At 33.9% G+C, this 22,328-nt stretch overlaps 1 protein-coding gene across 1 annotated transcript in view; it reads right to left on the reverse strand.

Annotated features, from left to right (window-relative positions):
* The window catches only part of LOC123552657 (E3 ubiquitin-protein ligase rnf213-alpha-like), a 129,432-nt gene that overhangs the window by 50,925 nt on the left and 56,179 nt on the right, over positions 1 to 22,328 (reverse strand). The window contains exons 22-39 of the mRNA XM_053540042.1: positions 20,292 to 20,438; positions 19,547 to 19,652; positions 18,325 to 18,490; positions 17,945 to 18,113; positions 17,162 to 17,298; positions 16,081 to 16,278; positions 15,731 to 15,853; positions 15,125 to 15,245; positions 12,275 to 12,516; positions 11,711 to 11,927; positions 10,008 to 10,100; positions 9,256 to 9,444; positions 8,545 to 8,714; positions 7,513 to 7,735; positions 6,968 to 7,138; positions 6,448 to 6,510; positions 430 to 477; positions 89 to 151 (exon numbers count right to left, since the gene is read on the reverse strand). Coding sequence (XP_053396017.1) covers positions 89 to 151; positions 430 to 477; positions 6,448 to 6,510; positions 6,968 to 7,138; positions 7,513 to 7,735; positions 8,545 to 8,714; positions 9,256 to 9,444; positions 10,008 to 10,100; positions 11,711 to 11,927; positions 12,275 to 12,516; positions 15,125 to 15,245; positions 15,731 to 15,853; positions 16,081 to 16,278; positions 17,162 to 17,298; positions 17,945 to 18,113; positions 18,325 to 18,490; positions 19,547 to 19,652; positions 20,292 to 20,438 — 2,646 coding nt within the window. The remainder of the gene's footprint in view (positions 1 to 88; positions 152 to 429; positions 478 to 6,447; positions 6,511 to 6,967; positions 7,139 to 7,512; positions 7,736 to 8,544; positions 8,715 to 9,255; positions 9,445 to 10,007; positions 10,101 to 11,710; positions 11,928 to 12,274; positions 12,517 to 15,124; positions 15,246 to 15,730; positions 15,854 to 16,080; positions 16,279 to 17,161; positions 17,299 to 17,944; positions 18,114 to 18,324; positions 18,491 to 19,546; positions 19,653 to 20,291; positions 20,439 to 22,328) is intronic.

The raw sequence follows: 22,328 nt of genomic DNA on the forward strand, positions 1-22,328 counted from the left end.
TTACTTTCAACGTGTTTATCATCATAATAATAGTAATTACTATTTATCAGAATAATGATAACAAAATATGTCCGTTTTAGAATCTTACCTTTTTGTATTTCTCAGGTTTATCTTCCTGTAAAAGATCGTCCTCTGGACGGGGATGCAAGGCCTTTAAATAATATAAACCGTTAGATTACACAACAGAGGTAATTAGTAGATGTTACTATATATACTATATATAAATTTAGACGTGGTGCATTTAAAATAATTATTTTTTGCGCAACTGACATAGCATGAAAGTTTGGAAAAACTTAATTTTGTGTATGAGATTATAAACATGCAAGAATATCATTAGTATATTTGTGATTACACTAAGGATTGATTTGGTCACAAATAAAAACATTTAAAAAAAACAACAACAAAAAAAAAAAAAACAAACATAAATACCATTTGATATTGTTCATGTTCTTCGTCCTCCGTATCTGCATTTAAGTCCTAAAATTTTAAATTTTATGTTTTTCTTTGTAGTTACATTCGGTAACTACAATGAAACATTACAAACTAGAACAATCAACTGTATGTGGTTAATATTTCTACACAACATAACTCTTTGAAACATTATTATTACATACGGTTGCATTTTTAGGACACTGATTTTAGTTACAATAATCTCCAGCGCTAGATATGATATTTCATACACTCGAGTTAAGATCTCGGAATAAGATGTTGTGCGCTCGAGCTGCAAAACCTCGATATAAGATGTCGTACCGTTGAAATATGTTGTAGAGCGCTCGAAATTATATTTCGTGAACCAAAAATGAGCGCTGGAGATACTATTATCATAAAACAAAAGGGTCATGACGGTTCTAGACCGATCGCCTACTTTTCACAGGTCAGATAGATAGAAATGCACATGTTGAAGCAAGTGATGGCCACTGGCGGCCTTTTTGCATATCAAATAAGTTGAAGAGTCTAAGTAAAAGGTTCCATAAAAATCATTTGCGATACATTATTTCAACAATACGTTACATATAGAGAAAATAAGACAAAGTCATTGCGACCATGCTTTTCAGCATATCAACATGTCAATTTATAAGTCTGGTAAAGGGACACACAAGGAACAATCAGTGTAAGCAAACAAGCAATTTCAAACAAGCAAATTCGATGAATTGGTATCCCCCGCCGAAAGGACTTGTGGTGAGGAATGGCAAAAAAATATATCCGGCAAAAAGTTAAGGATGTTACTAACTGAAAATGTTTTTGTTTTTTTTGGGGTGTTGGGGGGGGGGGGGGGGGGGGGCAGCGGGGGTGACCAGGTGAGGGTACAAAATTTCACATATTGATTATAAATATTGATGGAAAATTAAAAATGATAAAAAAATGGGTGGGGGATGGGGATGCATGATCGGGGTGGTGGGCAAGACTGAGGTGAGAGTGAGGTGGAGGAATGGTACAACTTTGCATGCTGATAAATATTCATAGCGTCCCAGATACTTTTTTGTCTGATGATAGTGTTTTATCGGAAATTAACGCTGTTATATCCAACCTTGAGCAGGGCATGAGACTGCAGTGTGATATTGACACGGCATATAATGGATGGTGTAGTATTGTTAGACATGAAATGTATGATAAATTACCATGCAAAACTGTATCTTTTAATACAAACACTGTTAGGAGTAATAAACAGTCAAAACCTTGGTGGAGCCAAAAACTTACAGACCTGTTCAAAGTCGTACATGATACTGAACGAAAATGGTTGAAGTGTACAAATAGGGCGCAAAAAGTCACATTAAAGCAAGATTATGTTGCTAGTAGGAAATTGTTTGATAGAGAGGTGCAACGAAGCAAGAGATTTTATTGGTATAAGGCACAAAGTGATATGCTGTTTAATTTGCAAAATGATCAAACTCTGTTCTGGAAAAACATTGGTAAAGTTGGAATTGTGTCTGAAAGTAATAAATCTATTCCGATGCAAGTATTGCTTGATGATGGTAGCATTTCAGAGGATCTCAAAACAGTCCTTAATAAATGGAAACATGATTTTTGTAAGTTGCTCAACACTGCCACTGTTGAGCCTAGTTCAGATGCACTGCCTCCAGACACAGTTGATTTAAATCTTGATACAAATATTAGTATTTTTTAGGTTGCTAAAGCTTTGGAAAGGGCTAAGTTAAATAAAGCTGCTGGTGTAGACCAAATCCCATCAGAAGTTTTGAAGAATGATGCATCTGTACTTGTTTTACATAGTTTATTTAATGTTTGTTTTGAAACTGGACAGGTACCTACCACTTGGTCTAAGAGTATTATAAACCCTATACCAAAGTCTGGCAATAAAGACAAAAGGGATCCTATGTCATATCGTGGTATAACATTAGCCTCTACCATGTATAAAATATACAGTAGTATTCTTAATGAAAGAATTGTAAAATGGACAGATGATAATGATCTCATCGTTGAGGAGCAAAATGGTTTCTGCAAAAAACGCAGCACTGTTGATCATATATCCAGTCTCACAAATGTCATTGAAACGCGAAAGAAAAGTAAAAAATCAACCTTCTGTGCTTTCATAGATTTTCGAAAAGCGTTCGACTCCATCGACAGAAACCTTCTTTGGCATAAGCTGTCTGACATTGGCATGTCAACCAAAATGCTCTCAGCGGTGAAATCATTATACTCTGACATATCATGTTGTGTACGTGTAAATGGATTTCTAACAGATTGGTTTAATGTAAACACCGGTTTGCGTCAGGGTTGTTCTCTATCGACTGTTTTATTCAACATTTTTATCAATGATCTTGCTATTTTAGTGAAAGGTTTGCACAAAGGTATTAAAATTGGTGATGAAGACATTTGTATACTTTTATATGCAGACGATATTGTTCTGATCGCTGAAAATGAAAATGATTTACAAGCCATGTTGACATTGTTAAATGACTGGTGTACAGCTAATGGCATGTCTGTTAATATAAGTAAAAGTAATATTGTTCACTTTCGACCAGAATCTGTGCAAAGATCAGAATATGTCTTTTACTGTGGACAGTCTGTTTTAGAATATGCTAATAGTTATTTGTATCTTGGTATTACTTTATCCGAACACCTTGACTATGGTATTACAGCAAAAGTAGTTGCTCAGAGTGCTGGCCGTGCCCTGGGACTTCTCATTGCAAAGTTTAAAAGTTACGGTGGGTTACCGTAAGATGTATATACAAAATTGTACAATGCCTATGTTGTTCTTGTAATATCATATGGCGCGGCCGTGTGGGGAGTGAAATCCTACTCGTGTGTCAATGCGGTTCACCATAGAGCAATGAGATTTTACCTGGGCACGGGCAAGTACACCCCAAACGCAGCTGTACAGGATGAAATGGGCTGGAAGCCTATTTTGCATGAGCAGTGGAAAGTGATCTGTAATCACTGGTCTAGATGTTTGAATTATGATAGTACAAGAGTGAATAAGAAAATTTTTAATTGGACATTAAGCAAAGGTAGTAGTTGATGTAAGAATTGGTCTTTTATTGTTACAGAAAAACTAAAGTCGATTGGTTTAGACAGATATGTTCATTTACCATTTTCTTGCAAACAGTTTCTTAAAGATGTATCTGATGTTTTGATGCAAAATCATGTCCAAAATTGGAAGACTGATTTAGAAAGAGTGACAGCTGTAAATGGTAAAGGTGGCAATAAGCTAAGAACATATAAGCTCTTTAAGTCTACATATACTGTCGAACAATATTGTAAATTAAACATGTCATTTGGGCATAGGTCTGCGTTTGCTAAATTCCGGTGTGGTGTGGCACCACTTCGGATAGAAACTGGGCGCTATGAAAATTTGCCTGTAATTGAAAGAAAATGCCCATTTTGTGCGGACAAGGTTGAAACGGAAATGCATGTTTTACTTGAATGTCCAATGTATGTGCTAGATAGGCAATTGCTATTTGAAAAAGCTAACTCTGTCAATGCTAGTTTTCATACTTTATGTGATACTGATAAGTTACAGTTTATATTCACCCACCCAGATATGATAAGGATTTTAGCAAAAACCTGTTATAACATTTTAAGACTCAGAAATAATCAACTATATAGTAAAAATAATACATGTAGTTGATTATATAGATATCTAATAGTTGTAACATTATTATTGTTTTAAAATGAAGAATTCTTATACACAGTATCACTGATAATTGTAGTGTTGCCGCGCGGGCGGGGGCTTTACGTGGTTTTGTGCATCGTCTTGTGTTGGTCGATGAGTGGCTGTGACATAAACTGATTGTATCCCCTCATTGACTGATGGGAGATTGTGCGTACGGCTGTTGTGATGGCCCTCTGTCGCGTTGCAAGGGTACAATTATCTATGTGTATACATGTAAAATATTTTTGCTAATCCAACTACAGATGATCTGATCATATGTAGATTCATTATTTTAGCTCCAGTTCCTATTTTGAAGTGCATTAGTACCCTAATACAATTTTCAGTATCTTAATATCTTCTACTTTTATGGCAGATTTTAGACTATGATTAGCAAAGATATTTTAACTTTTAATTGTATAAATGTAAATAGCACGGTGTAAGTTCATTGATGCTTGATCTTAAGCACAGGCTAAATCACGGCTAAATAGAGTCTCTTGGTGATGTGGTACTTTACTCTGGAGTGGGGATGAGGATCATGATCTAAAGGTTTATGATTGTCTCCCTTGCTCCACTGTGGAATGCTCCCAGTTGTGATAGAGTATGTGCTTTGACAAATGTGATAAGTTAAAAATTTCTGTGATATGTCTCTTGTAGTTCTATGTTAGAACGGCCATTTACATGTCTTGTTAGTCAATTTTATGTAATGTTTTATGTATTGTTTTATGTAATGTATGTAAATGGATGAGACAGTAATAAACAAATATATATATGGAAGGTTTGAAAAGAAATAATAATAAAAAGGAATTATTTTTTTTGGGGGGGTGGGGGGAGGGGGTGTGACCAAGGCAAGGTGGTGATCAGGTGGGTACAACAGTTTACATGTTTATAATATATTGTCATGGGAAAGATTGAAAGAAGTTTAATAAAATTCTACTAATTGGTTGGTTTGTTATGTAAAAATCTGTAGAATTTTAAACAATTAAAGGACAATAACTCTAAGGAAAACTGACCAATTGAAGAAAGAAAAACAAGGCATCATTGAAGTATGTTGGTTCATATTTATGTCAAGTTTCATGAAATTCTACTAGCTTATTACTGAGAAATGGCTACAAACGTGGATTTTTCATTAAATCAAGGGCAATAATGAAAAAATAAATAAAAGACATCATAGCAGTATGTTGGCGCATGTTTATTTCAAGTTTCATGAAATTCTACCTGATAGTTACTGAGAAATGGCTGCGGACGGACATTTTTCATTAAATCAAGGGCAATAACTCTAAGGGAAATTGACCAATCAAAAAAAAACTTGACGGGCATCATCGCAGTATGTTGGTTCATGTTTATTTCAAGTTTCATGAAATTCTACCAGCTAGTTACTGAGAAATGGCTGCGGATGGACGGACGGACGCACGGACTGACTGACGGACGGACAACGCCATTTCAATACCCCCCTCCCGATTTCATCGGCAGGGGATAACAAGACGTTTTGACAGACTGTTTCTTGAATGACTTTCTACCAACACTGTTTATTAAGTCGTCTCCGCCATAAGCGAGTTTACTCATGAAAAGGGAAGTTAAGGACGGTTGGTATAATATATATGTCTTGACAATACAATACATTATGAAATATCGTGGACGGGACATAAATTATAGCTACGCCATGAAACTCGATAAGTATAGGACTATCATAACTCTCTTGTTCAAAGAAAAAATATCTTGAGCGCACGATATCTTGTTTTGATCGCATGACATATCATCTTGAGCTCACTTCTTCTTATCACGAGCAGACGGCATTTAAACTCGAGCACAGGACATCTTATTTCGATCGCACGACATCTTATTTCGAGTGCACGATAACTTATCTTGAGCGCTTGTGATAATTTTATATAAAAATAAGCGTATGTCCTGAATATACCACGGTGACCTTTGTTTAACTATGTATTCCTTTTTCTTAAACTAACTCAGCATAAAACCTTATAACAACCAAATAACATTACATATGGCAGTATTTGTTGAGTTTACAAGATCATGTAATTTGATCAATTATTTACTACAAACAGGAAATGACAAGAATTGAATTTTCATTATGAACACAAAAAGAATTATTGCAAGGAAGCCTCATTTGAAACACCAAGAATATTCATTAAATTGGACTAACGTGAACAATGTTGCACATTATTTGAATTATACAGATACAGATGGTAAAACGCAATAATCCTACCACTTTTAAATGGACCTGTTTTATTTCCATGTTTTGTGCCGAATAAAAATCATACAGGAAAGTTCTGCACTGAATTACCAAAATGTATATGAGGTTAATTAACACACTTAAATACCTCTTCGTATTCATCAGGCTTTTCCTCTCCGTGGCAACCATCTTCTAGAAGCGGATGTAAGGTCTGAAATATATATAAAGCATTATATAACACTGGTCCTAAAGTGACCATATAAATGGACGGCATATCATTTAATTTAGTTATATACAATTGTGACAACTACAATTTAAATGTAAATGAAATATTGATTAATTTTTCATTCGAAATAATTCAAGAAAATAAAGGACAAGGATCCAATAGAAACAGTCACTTTCCAAGAACACAGCCTTTCAAAAAAACTACAACAATGTATGTATGAATGTTTGTATGTTTTTGTAAAGCGACAATATATATTGTGCACATAAACCACAGAAATAGTAGAACACAGAAAAAAAACTTGAAAAAAAAAATGAATTAACAAAGTGAGGTACCACCTCTGAACGAAAATCACTGTCTGGGGACATTTCAAAGATTAAAAAGCCTTAGTCTTTAGTAAAAAAACATTTTATGTCGTTACCCCGCGAAATATTTAAAATACAACCTTTAAGGGCATCCTAGGACTATCTTCAGCTAGCCCAACTTCATCAAGCACAACAACTGAGACAAAGGTGTCTAAATTTTTATCTCTTTGAAATCTAGCGCACTGCTTAAATGTTCCGACAATGCCATCAGGTGTAGACAGTGGACTACACTGGAAAGATGCCATCTGAGCCTACGCAGAAAATAATGTGTTAAGTCACAGCTAGTTTTAGACAGCTATTATGCTAAACGTTATTTAAAATACTGGAAATGACAAAACAATTTTGTCGGAACTAGTTGTCTTATCTATTTGTTTTTTGTTTTGCTGCATTTTGTTTACTTTTGGGCGTATATATAGGCAAAAATATGGTACAATTAGTCTTAAAAAGGGTACTTCATATTGGACTTGTTTAAACTTTCCATACTGAAGTTTTATGCAAGACTTTATAGATTTCTCACTGAGCACTTTGACTTATGAAACAGCCAATTATCATTACGTATTCAATTGTTGTTGTTTTTTTGTTTTCATAAAAATGCCTAATATTATTGAGAAATATAATTGAATACCTGTTTCATTCCTCTGAAAAGTTCTCGTTTCGCAGCATTTCCGCGCATTGCATCCGATACGATCGTTTTTGCTAATGATTTCGAACTCCCTGGTTTGCCGATAAGGAAAAGTGGAATGCGTAGCTCTATACATACGACCATCATGAATACGTTTTCCTTCAATGCCATGTTACGAGCAATGTTTTTAGCCAGATCTACTTGATCTAGGAAGACATCTTGACAGCTGAAGTTCAAGCATTTTCACAATAAAAAAGTAGTTAAATACGTTCGAATAGAAATGTTTGAATCATGAAGATTTTAGAAAATTTTTGAATTCAGAAGAGTATTTAAAGTAAGGTTTTGCCTGAATTATTAAAAATCATGAATTCAAAGCATTGTTTCAAAAATGGAAGTCTAAGGGAAAAATCCCAATTTTGATCACTTTTTCGCGTCCACAACAAATATCTTTAATGTGGAATTTATTTAAATTTCAGAAAGTTTAAGATTCATCTATTTTCTACCACTATGGTATGAATATATATTCATATGCGTTGATAAAATTCGAGAAATTTACCCATTATTTTAAAGAATCGCAATACAAAATTTCTTTTGTGTCAATTAATCATTTCATGTGTAAACAAATTCATTGTTATATATTTAATATTTCAGATGGTAGCATTGCCATTTTTTACAGCTGACAAAACATTGTAATTTTAGATATAGAAAAAAAGCAATCTGTTATTAGCCTTATTTTTATTTGTCTTCATTAAACTTATTTTGATGAAAAGAACGCAACAGATCTTCAAAATGGAATAGGTAAAGGTATTATCTATAATTTTGATAGTGTACGGTTTAAAATTTTCAGCTTTAACATTTCGGCCTGGGTGGTTCCAATACTCCCGTTTTGTAAGGTTTGGATATTGTTCAATCACTTCTTGAATATGGTGCTTGCTTTTAATCTTTTGGCATGTTTTGTAATATGAAGGCTCAATAAACTCAGATCCTCTCTGTTTACTTTGATAAGAGAGGTTTTCGGAGGAAATAAATGTTTACCAGTCTATTTCGTTGAAAATTTGCTGACTTCCTCCTGGTAATTTACATGGTTGTTGAAAATAAGAAGCAATGTTATCCCGATACTGTTCTCGAGTCTTTAAACATGCGTGGTAACAAACTCCCAATGCCAGAATCAAAGACCGTGTGATATCATCGACTCTGTGTGGCGTCTGCCGTTGAAACAACTATGTTGTTAAAGGTAAAAAAGCACTAACGTAAAGGTAACGTTGTTTTTCATCTATGAAATATATCAACTTCATTCAAACACAAACTTTTTACAATTAAATCTATAATTATTGATTCTCTCTAATGGTCTAAATTGAGTCACATGAATAATGACAAAAAGTCATACCGACTCCTACGCGGAGCCACAACACGTACCGACTTCTGGCAGTAACGTCATAATATTCTTATGTCATTAAAATAAGTACGTAGTACAAATTTCAAGTCAAAACACTAGCAAAATGTACCACCAGAGCAAATGATTGAATTTGATTTCGTCTTTCTGAATAGATGCATTCAATAATAAAACAAACATTTGAATAATGTCTTGGAGGTTCTGTCAATATGAGGATTTTTCGGCCTTGGTAAAGTGATACGAACTTCGCATCACACTTTTTCCAGGTCGAAATATCCTCATATTTACTTAACTAAAATGCAATAATTTTATAATATCTGCAAGCAAAATATCTGAAAACATCACATTAGAACCTGAACATCTGTTTCCTCTTCTATAATATCATCATCAGTGTCACTGTCCTCGTCTGTGTCCACTTGGATGTTTAGTTTTTCATCCATTAGATTGTATAATAATCTTTCATTCTGACTTTGCTTGTAAAACCAACTCATCACCGTCAATACACGTTCAACGTCTCGTAAAGATACAAAACTGCACTCATCCTGAAAAATGAACAAGCAATTACTTCACCGTTTGAAGGACAGTTATAACATTTTATGATAGCAAAACAAGTATGGTAAAACTGTTACTGGTGTCCATTACATCAGTCATTACTGACGCAATTAACTTATATTAAGTTCCCTGCTTGGTCTTAACACTATCTTGCCCAATGTCAGCAATAATTAGAAGACTTCTTACTACATCTAAGCTTTCAGTGTATTTCAATAAATTCTTATAGCGTTTGCTTTATTAGATTACTGACTGACTTTTTTAAGACTTTTTTTGTTGTTCTTTAGACTTATTCTAAATGTCGACAAATACACTCATTTTTTGCAGATGATTCATATCAATGTGTTAGAGGTGTTTGAAGTAATAACGTTTTACAGCTTAATACACATGTTATAATCAAAGAGAACATGTCCAACAATTCATGTTGTGAATGCATAATGAAAAGTAATTTTATTCATCTTACAATATACACCAAGGATTATTTGTTTCTTTATTACAAGTTTATTAAACGGCTAATAATCCAAACAGTTTAGTCAGGAGCAGAGTATTTTCTTACCTTCTGCTGCCTCATATAATCCTGAGATGCCGTGAGTATGGCACTTATGGCTTCTTTTAATCCTGTGATATCAGGGAGCTCTTCCGCAACGATCTGTAGTTGTTACATAATGAAAATATAATGAATTGTAATACACAGTCAGCAGCACTAAATAGCATCGTTAGTTACTCAGTGTAACACATATCAATATAAGACTCAACAGCTGAGTAAATGCAAAATTGGTTGTAATAAACAATAGTAAAATCTTCCTTAGTCAACAACTAATATTAAAGGCACTCGCTACAGTTTTTCCGGACGGGTCGATATTTACCCCAACACCGTGCCAATTTGGTTTCGATGTAGCTCACTGCAGTGTTGGTGCGGTCTTCTGCGCATGCCCGGAAGTGATTATCTAATGTCGCGTACGGCAAAAAATTCGCAAATTATTGTATGTTCGCACGCATTTAATGTACAAAATGTATAATATACTGACTAAAGTATAGGGTAAGTATCACCATGATTACAAAATATATACATTTAAAGTACTTTTAGTTCAAATTGCTCAATCCGAAATATACTGGAGTCTGTTATTTATACCAGCGCTCAAACTCTGCATTGAGTCACAGCTGTTTCTAATCCCGTACCGTACCCGTACCGTACATTCGTAAACTATAGGTTTTGTTAAAAAATAGGCGGAAACTTTCATCGTTCTATGCAATCAAAATGCTTCAGAAACACCTTAAAATCCACTTATTAAGAAATCTGCCGCTTAATAATTATATATATATATTTCTAAGTCATTTGCTCAAACACTGAAAGAGTATTTCGTACCAACTTGCGTTGTATAAATGCCCGCCACACCCCACCTCGTTGTAATGTGATTTAAGCGAAATCTAATATGGTGACCTATCAATTTTCTTTTTGTTTTAGATTAGGTAGACATAACCAAAGGTATGTGCAGAGTTTGATTAAATTCTATTATGTTAAACCCGATAAAATAGCAGAAGTACCAACTTAAAACTGACAAAAATATGCAAAAATAGCCCTTGAGTCTGCTGAACAAGTATTCCTTTCTTTACAAAATCATGTTCTTTTGATTTCTCTGAGCATGTTTCAAATAGATATATTGTTTTCCGTTATAAAAATGCTTAGATAATCAAATTTATGCAGACTATTGTACTTTACTGAAATATATTTTAGGATTACAGAAATTTTGAAAAATGTTTAAAATAGCACCATATCTAGGGGCAAATTAAATTGAAACAAAGCTGGTGACCTAGTATTTTCATTTCATTTTTCAATACATCAAACCATGATCTTTTCATACAAAACATTTCATCAAAATCTATTATTGAGAAAAAAATTACGAAACTGTAGCGAGCGTCCTTAATTATATTCTAAATGTTAGCACAACATATGATTGTTTTTGTTGAATTACTAAATTTATATGCCGCTAATCAGAATTGGAACAGACGACGTCGTGTGGTCGTATACATTTTTCAATTTATTTATGTTGTACGTGTTTGTGATTCGAATCGCAAGTCCTTTGAATATTTCATTTATTTATCATTTGTGAAAAGCTGAACAGAGGATTAAGTGAATCAAAATAAAAAAATTGAACAGGCTAATTAAATTGACTAAGTGTCATAATGCAGTGCTTTAATTTTTCAATTTGAATTTAATTAATCAGTTATATTATGTGATTTTACAAACAAATAGCTAACATGTCTCTTGACCATCTGCTGGATATACAAGTCTTCTACTTGCGTATTTAGCTGACCAAAATCCCACACTAGGGGAAGCAAACTCTGGGGCAATGGTTGAACTCTGTATACCAGCCGTCTCATTGGGACACGACCCAGTCTGTCTATCGTCTCATCGGCATCAACGTGGTACCCAAGTCCTGCTTGTTCCAATTTCTTGATAAGTTCCTCCGTATGTCTTAAATTAGTTATAAACAAGAGCATAGACATATCACAAGTTACAAGTTGAGAGTCTGACGTCAATTTGCAATGCCGCATGTATGTAGGAAAATGTCCGACCCTCACAAAAATAGATAAAAACCAACTGATTTTAATTTACTTGTACTCGAAAACACATGAACAAAACGTTAAAACATAAAACATGATTTGTTAAATATGAAAGCGGTAAAACTGATTACTCAAAGGTTTCTCGTTTTCTCCCATAATATAAACTTTCATGCATATAAAAAATACATGCAGCGTGTATTTAAATGTTAATGATCATAACAAAATTTGTATTTTATCATAGAATCAAGACACAATTACTTTCTATACGGATTACAAGCCGCAACTATCTTCAGATTTACACATATTTGTAGTTTCTCTCCCTCCATACTTTTGTCGCACATTATTTCTTTAATAAGACCTATGGCTTGTGTAGAATTCGCTTCGTCGAAGAAAAGCACTGTATACATGTGTTTTCCGTATTTTTCCATATTTGATTCCGCCAGAGCTTCAGCCTTTCGAACTTTTTTGATTATATCCTTGCTTGTCGTTCCTCCATGAACCTATAAATACAAATTTAAGCAATAAACTAGAATCATTTAATAAGGCTAGATAATATACCATTGTTTTGGGTAACTTGACCAAACATAGAGGAGAGGCAGGCATATTTGTCATTTCATTTTTTCTAACTTTTATTTGATGGAGAATGTGTCATAAAAATGTATATAACGCATAGCTATAAAGCAAACTTACTTTAAATAAAGTTTTACGAATGTTTCCAAAAGATCACTAAAATTCATTTCTGACAGCAAAAACAAGTTTTCCATTATATAAAACGTCAGAGTCGCGGCTTATTTTAGGGTTGGGAATCCTAAACACAGTTATTTCTTTTTCTGGCCTTAAAAAAGGTTAACATAACTTTTCCCCGTAGTTCAAGATTCAAAGATTTGATCTAAAAATGACCACAAAAAAACCAATGAAACGTATTGTTAGCTTAAACGAGTTGTATATTAAGGCTACTAAATGGTACACAAGTCTAACTACATGTTTCCCGTGAATAATTAATTTTTAGAATATTAAACAACTGTAACATGATACTTAATTTTTTTTCGTAAAGACAGAATATTGCATAAGCGCTAGAAAGAACCTTTTGCTTAGCTAACTCTTGTAACATGAATGTCTCACAATAGTCATAGTATTCCTGTACAGAAGGAGCTCCATTGACTGCTTGTAAGGGTACAGTATTAAGACGCATGCCTACAAATATCCACATGGTCAAGTCAATATGTATACAAAAACATTATGTATAAAAACAAGGCATAAGGTCAAACAGGAAGACCGGTCAGCATCCTACGATCGAAAACACTGTCATTCATTATGCAAAGACTCAAACAGTATTGCATGGCAGCCGGAGTTTTGCGTACTATGCTCCCAGACAACAGAATTCCCTATGGCTCAATATCGTTTTATATGCTTTTTATCCATTGCTTTTGAATAATGTAGTGCATTCAATGTATTTTTATAACAGAGTTCCGCTCAAACAGGTGTTGAACATTTTATTACCTCATGTGAACTGACTCCATCAAATATAATCTGCTATTGGTTTGCTTTGTTGAGTTGTATGCTTACAGTTGATTGTTGTATAGAGTTTATAGAGAGTCAAACATTTGGAACGTGTCAATGACAATAATTATAAAAACCAAACTTATTTCACACTATTCGTGAACTACACTTAACAAAATTCCTAATTGGTCAGTTTATATTGTATAACTATTTTGTTAATAATGCATGTATTTACAAAAATTTCACATACCGACATTCGAATAGGTGCTGCAGCTAATTATTGATTTATTTTTGGCCGCTCTATCGCGTTGTTTTTGTGTCAATTTCACCATGATATGTGTTTTTCTAGTAGGACTTTTGCCAGTAATGCCAAAAGTGTAAACGAACACGTGCAAGTTGGTACATATGTCCTGCACGTGCAAAATATGTAATGTTAGTCAAAACACCTAATGCGGTTACTCTGGCTGTGAGTCGCCAAAATAAATCAATAATTAGCTGCAGTACCTATTCAAATATCGGTATGTGAAATTTCGTGTGAATACATGCATTATTAACAAAATAGTGATACAATACAAACTGACCAATTAGGAATTTTGTTGAGTGTATAAACAAAGATATTTTCGGATCAAATCTAAGAAAGATAAAAAGTAACGGTAGATTTCCAGGAAGCACAGAGCATCCGAAACACAGCCATAGAGCCATGCATCGCAAAGTAGGCCAATAACAAAAAGAAGCTGTAACGGAAAAATATTGTAGACGGGCTGCTTCGAAAATCCAACAAGTACGTATGTATAATATACAAAATACAGAAAATTAGGGGCTGGGAGTAAGGGGTAGATAAAAGGGTCGAGTGTTCGGGGAAAGTAGAGAAAAAAAACAGTGATGAAAATCCAACAGGGAAAGCCACGTTCCTAAAACGCAGTCTCCCTACACCGCAGACATGCACGTATACAAGACAAAAACAAACAACACATGATAAACAAACAGACAAGTAAGAAAAAACTCCGCAGTGGGTTAACACCAAAGACACACACACGCCCGCATGCACGCGCGCAGAAAAAAAAACCCGAAGGACGGCCGGCGGCTAAAATTTTAGCGGAACAAGAACTCACTCATATTAAAAAGAGAGGGGAGCAAATACAAGAGAATGCAAACGCAAGGGGGAAGAGGGGAATGGGGGCGATGGTGGTGGTGGGGTAGAGGAAAGAAACGCCAACAACAAACAAGCCAAACGCAACACAAACTACAAGACAGACAGAAAACAAGTTACAAACGGGGCAAGTTGAAACTAAGAAGTATTTGGTCATTTAAAAAATAATTAAAGTTTTTTTTCTCTGTTTTTACAACATAATTACTATGCATGAGATTCCATGGATCTGCTGAGCAAATACTTACAAAAACTGACATTTATTATATCAGTCACAAATAATTATGAAACGATATTTCTGAGTCAATATCTATTTGGCCTTTACAAACAGACTTTTCTTTATGTATCACGAAAACCTACTATCTATATCAATCTTTCAATATTATAACCAAACATCCAAAACAAAAGGAAGAACAAATGTTGATTGATGCTTTACAGTTCTTACAACATTAAATAGATACCTTCATTAAGACCATGTTTGTAATATTTTCTCCTTTTGGTATTTGTAATCCACACAAAAATTTGACCAAACGCGTTTTCCCACAACCTGTCTCTCCCATTATAATGACGGGAATGTCACATCTGAAAATTTAGCATAATTTCTTACAGGTGAACTTGTCGTTCAAATCATCATTGACACAATATTTTAACTCCAATATTGTATACTGTTATTAATCAATAAATTCGAATCGCCGAAAAAATAAAAAACATTTAACTTCTACTAAACAGTTTTGGTACTAAGGTACCAATGACTTCGGATTGATAATATTGATAAACATGTATCTAATGACACTATATATTGTCAAAAGATGGTAAAATAACCGTAAATAAACCATCGGTAGTGACAACATTTAGAACATCTGACTTCAATATTGTTTCAAAATCGCAACGTCAACATTATAGAAATGAAAGAAAACACTTAAAAGTAGAAAGGGAAATATAAATGACAACAAAAACTGCTCAAAAATATACGTTTCATTTTAATTAATTCCTAAAATGATAATGGTATGGCATTTGTGACATGGCGGGTTAGAAGGACAAAAATACGTAAGATAACTGTTTCAAACCTAAATCTCATGTAGATAGCCAGAATTTTTTTCACATTATCAGTTGTCAGCTCGTAAGTGTTATCCGGGTCCTCTGACGATGGTTTGCCCATAACACCTCGCAATTTCTTTATCTTTTCCTCTCTATGAAACAGCGTAAATTTCAAAGATGTTTTATGAATACTTCAACTTCATCTTATAACACATTTCTACATTATTTCATTTTAGAAGAAAATATTACGTATTATACTAATAATAACTATGTAGATATAAACTATAAAACGTAATATTATTTTAGGACAAAGTCTTTGGAAATATTTGAAATATTTTGAAAGTTATTGTTCTGATAGCAGACTAATCAAATATCGAACCTAGGAATCAAGTTGAAATGTTCTTGGAGTGGGACATGGTTCCTCTCGAGAGCTTCGTACAGATTGCTCTGCATTATAGACTCTTCTAGGACGTTTCCAGTCTGCTGATCAATAAGATTTCCAGACGCCTTTTGAATATTGAATCCAAGAAAAGTGAAGGTTAATCTGTCCCAGTTGAAAAACAAATATGGATGAGGACTGAAAGATAAAACATACAAGCTATCAACCATATAACTGGTCCTTGAGAATTATCTTTCTGGTCTGATAAATGCCGCAATTTTCGACTCAACTTGTAAAACTCACATATTGCGGCGATACTAATTTATATAACGAGGTTCCGACTTCCTTTTAATCAAGAAACATTTCCTTATGCGTTCCAACCTGTAAATACTAGCACCATTTTTTGATGTGAACACTAATGCGCTGCGTTCCAACTATAAAATGCATTGGCACTATTTACTCATCTGGGAATTTATATAAATTTCCAACAAAGGTACACTGCCGATAACAACCCCCTGTGAACACCTAAAAGTTCCAACCCTATACTAAAAGATATTTAGCATATTCAGAACAACGAAGATGCATGTAGAGACAATAAAGACATGCTAGATCATTAGAAAGACATCGATTCAGAAAAACATATCGAAGAAACCACTTAAATCAATAAACGTTTATAAGGCGTTGAAGTACATAACTCATATTGATAGCCTCGAGCCTTGTATTTGATAGAAAGTAAGTTGGGAGATTCATCCATTTGTACAAGCGGATTTTGATTATGTCATTATTATGAGTATAAACCCAATTGAATATTCTACCTAAACACTTCACATTACCAGATTGACATACTTTCTATCATATGGTTAATGTGAAGAATGGACCTTCAAGTTTAATGCACAAATTGCGAGTCGAAATGTTATGGCCCAAATACGGCATTTCACCAGTTATATAATAAGTAGAAGATATAATAAGATATTGCAAATATTATGTAAACAGTTGTTAATGAAAATACTTATAATCTTTAGGAATGTGTACAAAAAAGTCTATTCACAATATAATTTCACTCACAAAAACTGAACTATACCTGCTCTCCCAAGTTCTTCTCATCTGATATAATTGAACTATGTCATCAGTTTCTTCATCGTCGGTTTCCATCACTTGTGGGCAATGTCTAAGACCAGGAGATTCCTCGCTGATGTAAAGCGACCTCGTTGAAAAGTCCTGCATGTGGAATGAATCATACTTATAGAAGATTTATACCAGTTTAGGATTGCAAGTGCAAATTTTGCCAGACATAACAATGATAAATATTTTAACCTCAAAGCTACATTTTCAAACAATAAAATCTTCTTTCACTAGATCTCTTTTATCTAAATGTATCTTAAGTTTGCATTGGAATCGATATTTACCTTTCCAGCCTTTCTTTCAACAAACTGCTTCTATTTAGCGGCTTTGTGTGTAAATAATACGTAACGCGCCTAATTTTTATATGATGAAGGGATTTATATATTTTTAAAGCAATAGACTTACAAACGTTACATCAAATGCTCTCATTAATAACCAGGACATTAAAAACAGTGCCTATTATTCTTACTTAACAGTTTTTACCCGCCAGTTTAATTATGAAGACGATGATACATTTAAATTACTGAAATAATGCATGCGCCATAACTGTTAAACGCAAACCCAAAGCTGTTATACTTTCCCAACAGAAAAGTTTAGGGAGCTGCTTCAGAAATATATTATATGAATAATATAACGCTATACACAATGCTTACTTTAGACATTTGAATGAGAAATCGCAGGACAAATGTTGAAAAACCGGGTAGAATTATATGAATAATATAACGCTATACACAATGCTTACTTTAGACATTTGAATGAGAAATCGCAGGACAAATGTTGAAAAACCGGGTAGAATATCAGCAGCGGCTCTACTCACAAAATCGTTTTCTTTGAAATCGACTAACTGCGTGTTAAGGAACCAGACGAAATGGTGAAGCTCTGACCAAGATGGATCCTGAATACCACAGTACCTATAATTTGCAACTAAAATCTGCACAATCATGCTAACAGCTTAGAAAGAAATTAACTAATAACTGGAAAAAAATTGTGAAATTTCATTCTTGTCATTTCCTTAATTGTCCATTTAAATGTTAGTGCTTGTGTTGCTATTTCAGTTATATATATATTAGGATTTATATTATGGTATTTTGATTAAATGACACTTGTCAGACGTATTTGTACCTTAGAAGTATTTCTAGACACATCTGTTGATTTCCTTCTGGACGATCCGGGTGAACATTTTCAAGACTGGTTTTCTTCGTTAGTCGGAGGAGATACTGGAAAGGTCTTTGGTACTTCTCGCTAAGATATTCATCCTCGTCAAATAGTTGATCAGTTTCTTTATGATCTTACAAAATTTAAAATCACGTTTGTACGTATTTCAAACTAGAAGCAGTGTGTATAGTAAATTGAAAGAACATAGAAACTTTTGTTTCAAAATAGGACCTAGTATGGCGATCATTTCATTTAATGTATATATTCTACAATGTTAAAAATATGTGATTGCCAAGCGTCACAAAAGCAGAAGACTACAATATGCACACATCAAAATGTATTCAGTTAACGGGAACTGCAACACAAACAGTGACTGTATATTAATTTATTAACTTATTCAATAGGGTATACTATATCAAAAGTTTCTGGAGGGTTGGGGGTGGGGGTGGGTGGGGGGGGGTGATCTTAACGGTTCCGGCCTCTCAACCTGAAGAATATCCTTTCGATCCACACCTTGGTCACGACCATATATATGACATCAAAATTATGTTTTCCAGAAAGGTTTCAAATTGAGTTTCAATCTTTTAATCTTTCTTTACATTCGAGCTAAAATAGGCTGCATCAGACTAATGGGAAATTTGCTACATATTCTCTGAACAGTTCTCATAGGACAAGTGTTAACGGTGTTGATTAAAAAATTCTCAAAAAAGCTTTACTTTCAACTTTAAAACTAACATGAATTTTAACGGAGGCGATAGTCAGAAACATAAAAGTAGCTTTTGGGATTCTGCACCCAAAAAAGCAACTACTACAATCTGCAAGGGTTACGCCTTACATCATCAGAAGCAGAAGATGAAACGCATTGCTTTAGAATCTACGATGACAGGAGTTTTCACCGCAATCGGCATATGACCAATAAACTGGTTAACAAAACTAAAGAGCCAAATTAAAAAATATCTACATCAATAAGCAATAGCGTAGAGGAACAATGTCCAAAATTTGTCAGAAAATTATAATACCTACTTACTGGTCATTAAATGAATCATGTGTGGTTAATTCGCATGAAAGGGATGAATAAGAAAAGTAGATGAACAAATAAACTAACGATCGTAAAGGTTTTGCAAGCACACTGTAAAGAAATAGCAAAATATTGTGAACAAAACGACCTTAACATAATTATGAGGCTTACCCTGTAACATCTCCCCCTTGTATATCTCAAGGCTCTCTTGAGGTGATCTGCATGTTATGTCTGGCAGGAATGCCAGCATCGGATGAATACAGTGATATCCCAATTCCTACACACAAACAAAAAGGTAAACACTTTACAGACATTCACATATCTTAAACACAATAGTCACAAATAAAAATAAACTATTAATGGTACCGAAGAACATGTAGCGGAAAAAATCTTAAATAGCAAATTAAGATTCATAATCTTATCTTCTCGTATTCAATTCCATTTTTAAAAACATGTTAGCTATAAAACCATTGAAAGGAGCCTTATCTGAATATTCACTAATTACATCACTGCAAAATATATAAAAAAAAGTAGAATGAACCCGGTCAAAAGAAATGATAAACTTGAACTGGAAAGTATTATTAAACAAACTGAAGTGCTTTGTTACACCTGCATAGATACAGACATACCAGATGTTCACAAGAGAATTAAACACTGTTTTAGGGATATTTGAGAAGAATTCAAGATATGTGTATTGTGTAACACAAACTGTCATACCAATTCATGAATTCAGCAATACTGTATCGGGTCTAATACCCAATAGCGAAACACATTTGCACAGGAAAGAAAACATTTCAATTCAAAATCAAGTATATTACAAAGGAGTTTAACAATTCATAACGAGATACGCACAACACTCATTTGGAGTTTTGTCAAAACATATATATCCGCTTTTACAAAGAAAGCTAATACTAACCTGTTTTTCTGCAACTGGTGTCATGATTGGCATTGTTTCAATTAAATACAAATCTGTTTCTAACTTTCTCCAAACATATCCCGTTTTATCCATCAGGCATCCAAGAATCAGCAAATTGAACAGCAAATAATCGATGCCTTTTTGTACCTTCAAACGTTAGCGATTTATAAAATGATTAACAATTACTGCGACAAAATGTTGGATTCTACTCTAATATGACAAATAATGTGACGAAGCAATATACAGAAGCATCATGCTTTAAAACATAAGTACGACGAAAAGGTCATATGCCTGCGGAATAATTTCACGGTGGCGCATAACCGATCAAAAGTGTTTAGATACAAGTTTTTTTTTATATATATATTATTTCGATCATAATATGTCTTTGATGTTAAAAGTGGATGCAATAAGAAACACTTTATCTTTGCGCATCTGGCACCAAAAAGTTGTTCTGCGTGAGTGGCATTAACGTGACCTTGCTTGTTGAATAATATTTAGAGGTATACTTTCTGTGGAATAATAAAGAAATGCGTAGACGTCTAGTGAAATTTTCTGAGCGCCTAATAATCGATTTCACAATAAGTTAATTAGGTAAACCACCCATACTATTGTATCATTTCGACTGAAAAGTTCTTTGATTAAAAAGGAGATCATACATAGTAGCAAACTTTCACGTCAAATAATATGTCGACTCGACGTCAATATTGTTGTTTTATATATGTAGATTTAGAAATACTTGTAATCATCAACAGAGAAGTGCTTTTAATAAAAACAACTATTAAATAATACAGAAATTATTTACTTTAGCTACTAGCTTAGATTTAACTAGAGATGCTTTTGAGAAAAGCGCATGTCTCCCACAACTGCCTAATCATCTAAATAGTAAGTCAGTCTTTATATACTGTTTACTTAATCCACATGTGCATGCGCTGACACCAAAAGGATGCCTATACTACTAGTAGTATAGGCGTCGGTTTAGGGGTAAAACTGCACAAGAAATCTGAGTGATTTTGGTAAATCAAGGGCCATAATTCCGAAGTGCCTGACCCGATTTGGCTAGTTATCGAACTTGGCCGAGTACTTATTGGCAGACACATTTTGTTGAAATTTGGTGAAGATCGGATGAGAAATGTTCGATTTAGAGTGCGGACAAGCTTTGTGACAGACAGACACACAGACACACACAGACTGGAGTAAATAAATATGTCTCCCACACCACTGTGGTGGAGTAAATCATTCAAAACATATAGTATTTGTTTTGAAATGTTTCTTATATCTATATATTTAAGATCGTAGATAATTTAATATGAAATAAGGCACTGCCTCAATCGGGAATCGATCAGACTTCAACTCATCCCTTTAACATTTTAAAAAAAACTGTCTACTAGGGTGTTTAATAACAGGCAAATTGTTGAGAAGCACAATGACAGACTTAAGGTGATCACAACAGCTCACACTGTGCTCAGGTGAGCTAAAAATCATACAAACTGAAAAGTTACCAGATTGCAACTCACTGTTAACAAGACTTAACAGACAGACACACATTAACAATCTATTTGCACCACGGCAGGTTAAGAGCTCAGTTGGGAGATCATACATTTGTATTAGCCTTCTTGTGCAGGCTTGGTTTTTTCTATTTGTGTTAATTGTAATCTGAAATTACTCGTAAAAACAATCCATATATTTTGTTTTTTATATACACATCACAAAGACTTGCATTAACACTTTATTTATTGAATAAACTGTCACATGTTTTATAGTTTTATCTGTATACACATTTATAATGATCACAGATCACATAACTTGTTTTATCCATACATGAAATATAGCTGAAGTGTGAATAACAACTTTTAATAACAGTACTGGAAGCTTTTGTCAGGCTTTGAAATAAGTATGGTCAAAATAAAGAAAATGTGACTTGCGGTAATCTATATTCTAAAATGTACAATTTCTCTTACAACAAGAACAAATAAACAAGAGGGGCGATGATTGCCCTGTATCGCTCGCCTGACATATTGACATAAAGATCACCAAGAT

This window comes from Mercenaria mercenaria, chromosome 4 (assembly GCF_021730395.1).
Source record: "Mercenaria mercenaria strain notata chromosome 4, MADL_Memer_1, whole genome shotgun sequence".
Lineage (NCBI taxonomy): Eukaryota > Metazoa > Mollusca > Bivalvia > Venerida > Veneridae > Mercenaria > Mercenaria mercenaria.